At 31.6% G+C, this 6,363-nt stretch overlaps 1 protein-coding gene across 1 annotated transcript; it reads right to left on the bottom strand.

Moving 5' to 3' along the window:
• Nucleotides 1–224: 224 nt before the first annotated feature.
• Osi8 (Osiris 8) lies at nt 225–6,020 on the bottom strand. Its single transcript, XM_090115334.1, has 3 exons — nt 5,584–6,020; nt 1,036–1,322; nt 225–670 (listed from the first exon to the last, which is right to left on the bottom strand). Exons 1-3 carry the CDS (start codon nt 5,962–5,964, stop codon nt 625–627), a joined length of 714 nt encoding a protein of 237 aa, XP_089971460.1. The 5' UTR covers nt 5,965–6,020; the 3' UTR covers nt 225–624.
• Between the last annotated feature and the right edge of the window lie 343 nt (nt 6,021–6,363).

The raw sequence follows: 6,363 nt of genomic DNA, 5'->3' as shown, positions 1-6,363 counted from the left end.
TGCGATACATTATTTACATATATACACATAATATAAATATATTATTCGTATAATATTAATTCAATCTTTTACTTATGTATCAAAATATATAATTGTAATATTTCTTTTGATATGATAAATACATAATAATAAATACGTTTAATTCACAGTCATATCATATATAAATATATATATTATATATTTAATAATATTATTTACATTCTCCTATGTAATGCTATACTTTGTATATATATTATAATAAAATGTTAATACATAATTTAAAGCGGTATCCAAAGACTCCCTACATATTGTTATTTACATAAATATATTTACATATTATACATATCTATATGACTCATTTAAATAGAGTATTGAGGTACTGTTCACTTAGAAAATAAATTAAGTATTGCATCATGGTCCGTTGCTCGCCCTTGTCATTATTATTAAACCATCATAATATAAATATTATATAAATTATCTTTGGAACAATTATTAGTACGTTCTTTTCTTTTTACGGTCATATATTTTGTTCAATCGCGGATAAGCTATGCTTTGTCTTTGATTGTAAAAATGTACGCCTTATTCTAAAATAAATAGTCTGCCTTCTACGCTACACACAATAGGATAATTGATATCTTAGGTGGGTTACTGCGTGTACGAATTGTAGGCTAGGTCGTGTGAGTCAAGAGACCTGAAACAAAATATTTGCATTATAATATATTCCAGAAAAGAGAAAGTTATGTAAGCTTTTGAAAATCCGATCAATTAAACTTTATAAGCTTTAACTTAAATTGCAATCATCTAACAATATAAACTTTGTTGCATTATTTAAAGAAATACATTTTAAAAAACAAACAGTAAAAACAATAATTCTGTAAAATATTTGGTATCCATCATTTATCCTTGTCATTGAATTATCGAATGACTCTAAGTATATAACCAAAGATACTCTTGAAGATTACTCGAAAACAGTTACAGTAAAAACTGGAAGTACAAATACAATTGTTAAACTACCTCACAGTACATATATGTATATATCAATTAAGAGGTCCTTACCTGCTCCACCCTGCTCCTCCATGCCCAGAGGAGACCACAACCTCATGCGCCTCTCCAGTACCACTAGAAGACAACAGTTTCTTCAGTCCAATGATACCAGCAAGCACCAGGGCCAGTTTAGACACGATCAGGGCCTTTCCAGCGAGCAGGGCCAGGGCCCCGAACGCAAGGGGCACGATCATGCCCCCGATGAGGAGGGGGATGGCGAGGAGGGGGGCAAGCTTCTTTCTCCTACCACGGCCTTCGTCGAACGCGCGCTGCAGATCCGAACCGGTGGGGAATTTGATCTGTGAATAATGTGGTATATTTTAATACAGGTCAATAGGTGCTTGAAGTTTATCTGAAACTATGGCTATGGGCTTTTTCAGTAGTTCGAAGCGTGGTAGAATGAAATGTAAGATGTAATAAGCTATGTTTTATTAAATGTGGTCATTGTTTTGTTGCGTTTACTTAATTATTATATTATAGTCTAAAGGTTGACCTTTCAGATAGTAAGATAGTAAGACCTTTGAGTATTTGTCTCTATAGATAAATACATTAAATGCAAAATTATCAAAACACTTTGTAAAATTGAACATTAATCGGCATGTTACGCCAGGCTAAGAACTCCATGAAAATAGTCGATCATTAACATAAAAGGCTGTTATACTAAGAACATGAACACCCATTATTTCATATACAGAGAGCTAAACATTTCAAGATAAAATTTGCATCCGAAAAACTGCATTCATCACGCATAACGCTCGCAATTAGCTAAGAAGCTATGTGGGTCGGATGCTTAATAGAGTGAAGCGTGGAAAAAACTAATTTCTTAACTCAAGATGAATTAATTGAACGTAATTAAAAAGATGTATATAGAGAAAGCGTTACGGTGCGTCGACGGACGGTATGCGAACGTATATCTCTTGTAGAAATTCGCAATTGAAAATGCATTTTTACGGTTGCTATTTCAGGATTTCAGATGTTTTGTTTTTTTAGGAAAAAGTTTAGTAGGGCTTACACGGATTTATAAAGATGATATGATTGACAAAGAGGGACTTTTAGATTGTATTTGTATAGTTATACAAATACAATCTAAAAGTCCCTCTTAATAAATAGTCATTTGTTGACAGCAAGTTTGCTGTCGACAACAAAAAGTACCTAGAATTGTTTAAAAAAGTGTTCTGTGTTACGTGCCTAAAAAAAACTTTTTAATATAAATTGAAATAATGATAAATAAAGTCATATGTTTTAACGTGGCTTTTTTATATCTGAAAATCTGTAGTAGTTTTATCAAATAGGTATATTAGTTAAAATTACTTTAAAATTATTCAATTATTCAAGCAAAGACAACAAATCATTCTTATACGGAAATATATAAATTCTACATTAATAGTGAAGTCATAATCGATTTAAAATGTTATAAACTACGCTCATAAAACATACTAAAGTACAAGTTACTAACTGACAAATAGGCTGATAATAATTAGCCTTCATTAATTATTATTGCATGCTTTGTTTCAATTTATGAGAGGCGTGAAATGTCGCGTAATTTATTATAAGAAACTAACTCGAGTAGTCACTGATTTATTCATTCACACTTCCATTATTCATTCACTATAATGATGGACTTAAAACACGATTAATTTTTCATAGAACTGCAATTTTTTAAACGATGTTCGTAAAAGTGACGTAGAGTTGGCATTATGTAGCTTGTTTTTTCTTTATTATTCATTATAATAATATGTTACATTTCATATAATACTTTAGTAACCTATTTCTACGATTTGCTTTCGCATACAGCAGGAAAGAATCACTTGAAGAATGTACCTTTCATTTTAACCTATTTTTTACAGATTTCAGCCTCATCGCTACTGCATATATGAAAGAATATAAATCACTGAATTAACTAGTAGTAATTATATTACGAGTAAGTATGAAAATAAAAGTTTAAAATTCCTGACTCCCTCCTAATTTACAATTCTAGTTGTAGAAATAGGTCATCTTAAAATTCAAATATAACACACAAAAATCATTAATCTGGAGGTTAAAATCCGATACGCAGTTAGATAATAATCCGTTCTTATAAAGAAGACCTTTCATTAGACAATTTTTTTTATTTTTTAGGTCGTCAAATAGTAACCTAAGATAAACAACTTTTAAGAACGCGTAAATTTGACTGGTCACTATTTTTTTACTTACTCTATACGCTTAAAAGCACAAATGTATCACAGTTAATACAGAGTGAAAGGATATGCGGTAATTTAATCGTAACGATTAAATAATAATTACATTAGTGAAGGGTCAAGTACAACATTAAAGAAACATTGAACTGCTATTAAGATTTCCTTTTATAAACCTAATGATGCAGGATGCATACTAATACATAGAATTGATTTTATTCAACTGTTTCCTATATAAAGTACGGTTTGTAATAAATAGGTTTTAAAACGCGTTTTTTTTTGTTACTTACATGTGGTCTTTCTAAGCTTACTTTGATGACACTACGTGATGTTGCGTCGGTTAACTTCAATTAAATTAATCAGAAATATAATTAATATAACAACAAAACTATAAACGTAATCCATCTACCTCTATGTGGTAGATTTTATTGTCTTGTTGACAATAATAATATCCTGTTTCCTCAAGTTTTATAATGCTTTTGTTTGTGTATTCTATATTTTGCAAGTTCTTTCGTATTATTACATTATAATCTGGGCCTTTTTTGTTAGTTAACTGTATTTTATGTTTTTGTTCCACTTACACAGTAAATATTACATTTTACATACCTATATAGTGAATTTAGGGCCGATTTTTCAATCCTTGGTTAAAATTTATCCGTCAAATAAAGTATTATACGAACATTTTAAAATGTCACCCGTAAACTGTCAAATAAGGACAATTTGAATACATTTTTGAAATGGTATACGTTATTCGATGAATAAGTTTTAACCAACGATGGAAAAATCAGCCTTAAAAAAACAAAAACTAATGGTTTCTAATGGTTGTAAATAAATGAATTATGTATGACACATGCTTTCATGTTAACTGTCAAGCGAAGTATTAAGATACCAAAAAAACAACAATGTATAGTTAATATCGTACAAAATATGCTAACGAAAACACTTTTATTTATTTACTTACTGAGCCCCGCGGCTTGGCCCGCATTGCTCCGCTTCTATTGGTCTTACAATATGATATTGCAAATTACCTTCTATGTGTGTGCTAAATTTCATGAAAATCTGTTTAGCAGTTTTTGCGTGTGGAGTAACAAACAAACATAATATTAGTAGGATAATAACTTCAGCCAAACTATTGTAAGGTTACGATGAATTAAATTAAAGGAAATTAGAATTTTATAAGTTAATTTGCTCCATTTTTTTACCATTTGGTTAGCACGAATGGGTGAATGAAAATTATTTCATTTCAGATTTAATATTATTACAATATGCATAATTACAATATGCTGGAGACGCAGGCTTCTCTCTTTAGTACCAAAAACAGTATTTTTAAGATTCCAGAAATTACAAACATATTCATGACTTACACTTTTCCCCTACCAATAGACTCAATACTAATTTTAAAACATAAACAGATTATCATTGCGACAAATCTCACTTTTCATTCATAATCGTGCATACATAATACGAAATAATCGTATTATTTTGCTAGTTCATGTTGAAAAGCTTTCTTTTCAACATTGCAAAGCAACTTCACAAAGAGTAGGTTACGTTTAGAAACTTGTCATATTATGGACACTATAGAAAAGTGGACACTAGACAGTAATTAAAATAGAGGAGAAATTAAAACTCACGCCGTAACTGAGTACTGAGAAATCAAGTGATGTTGTTAAAGGTTTTTTGCTTGGGTCTAAAAATGGTAGAAATTTTGTTTAACATGGATTTATGATCTATATTCTATGCGAAAATTTGGAATAATGTTGCATTATTGCTCTGTAATTGTACTATGTAGCTCGTAGGAATGTCAGTTAAGCTTTCATGACATGAATTAAAAGAGAGATAATTTGATGCCATGAGTTCATTTTACTTAACATTTCAAAATGGACAAATTAAATGACATACTGTCTTTCATATTTTTTGGGTTCTCACCCACCCATTTATTCTAACAATGTTTGTTTTCTAACAATGTAGAATTAATAAATAATAAAAAATTTACGTTTAAAACTGATAATGTTCAACTTAAGTGAAAAGTTATTATTTTTACTGCCTGCCTGCCTATTAGGTACTAAACATAACAGAAAAAATGTTTTCGCATTTTGTTTAAATCCAAAAGTTAAGATAATTGGTTAGGGTAGTTTTGATTAACTCTATTAACACCCACAAAACCACATTAAAAATAACGCGATAAGCTTGAAGAAGATTGAAGGAGCAATAGAACTTATTTTGCACAAAGATTATCTCAAAGAAATGAGCAAAGTTTTTACAACTGGCGCAATTTAATTATTTACTTCCATTATTCATAACGAATATCCCAAAGGTCACCACTGCAAGATTGAATATATAGGCTGTAAGAAGAAGAAGTTCATCGAAGAGGAAGTTCGTCTGTTACCTGGATGGTATGAGTTTGCATGAATCCAACGATTTTGTCCAAGATGAGGTTGTCCAAGGAGCTCTCGTCAAGACCTCTCGGAATCGCCTCCTCAACGTCCACCTTTTCGACTGCATTCTTATCCTTCGTAATGGTAACTCCTCCTAGCAGCACTACCTCGTCGCTCTTCGATATCCTGTTTAAGGATTTTGCCAATTTGAGCTTCAGACAACTGGCTAGATCGCTGCCACTGCAGTCTCTGTAGGTTTCGTATGCAACTTTCAAGTCCCCTAATATCGTGTCGTCTGAACTCCGGCCTTCTTCGACGTTCTGGTTCGTGCTCGCTGTCCTTGCACTTACGGCCGCTGCCAGTGTTAAAACGAGGAGGTAATGTGGTACCATTTTGAAGTCGTTCGCACGTTCGTGGCGGGATAGGCACTGTGTTTAATACTGTAACAGTATTTGCGTTTATATGCGCTTAGTTTCACGGTACAGTGAAGCTGCTGAGAGGGATGCATCGATGCATTTATGCAGTTGCTTGTACAGTCAAGGGATTAATATTTAAATATGAATTTCTGTCAACTATAATGTATGGGTGGTACAGCCTCATAAGATTGACTGAAGATAAGTGGAAGCCAATTACACGAAAACTTTGTGAATGATACCTTTAAGGAACTTCAGAATAGAACAATTTCATTCCTTTATAGCAATGCAATTTACATTTTAGCTTAAAAAAGTCAGTTCTTTCCAAAAACTTACGGTATCCTTTTAATTTTTTGAATTCGATCTCCACAAAAGATG

This window comes from Colias eurytheme, chromosome 23 (genome assembly GCF_061535395.1).
Source record: "Colias eurytheme isolate Ceu_HAF_F1 chromosome 23, ilColEury1 Martin Lab GWU primary, whole genome shotgun sequence".
Lineage (NCBI taxonomy): Eukaryota > Metazoa > Arthropoda > Insecta > Lepidoptera > Pieridae > Colias > Colias eurytheme.
This window is presented reverse-complemented; position numbering and strand designations above follow the sequence as displayed.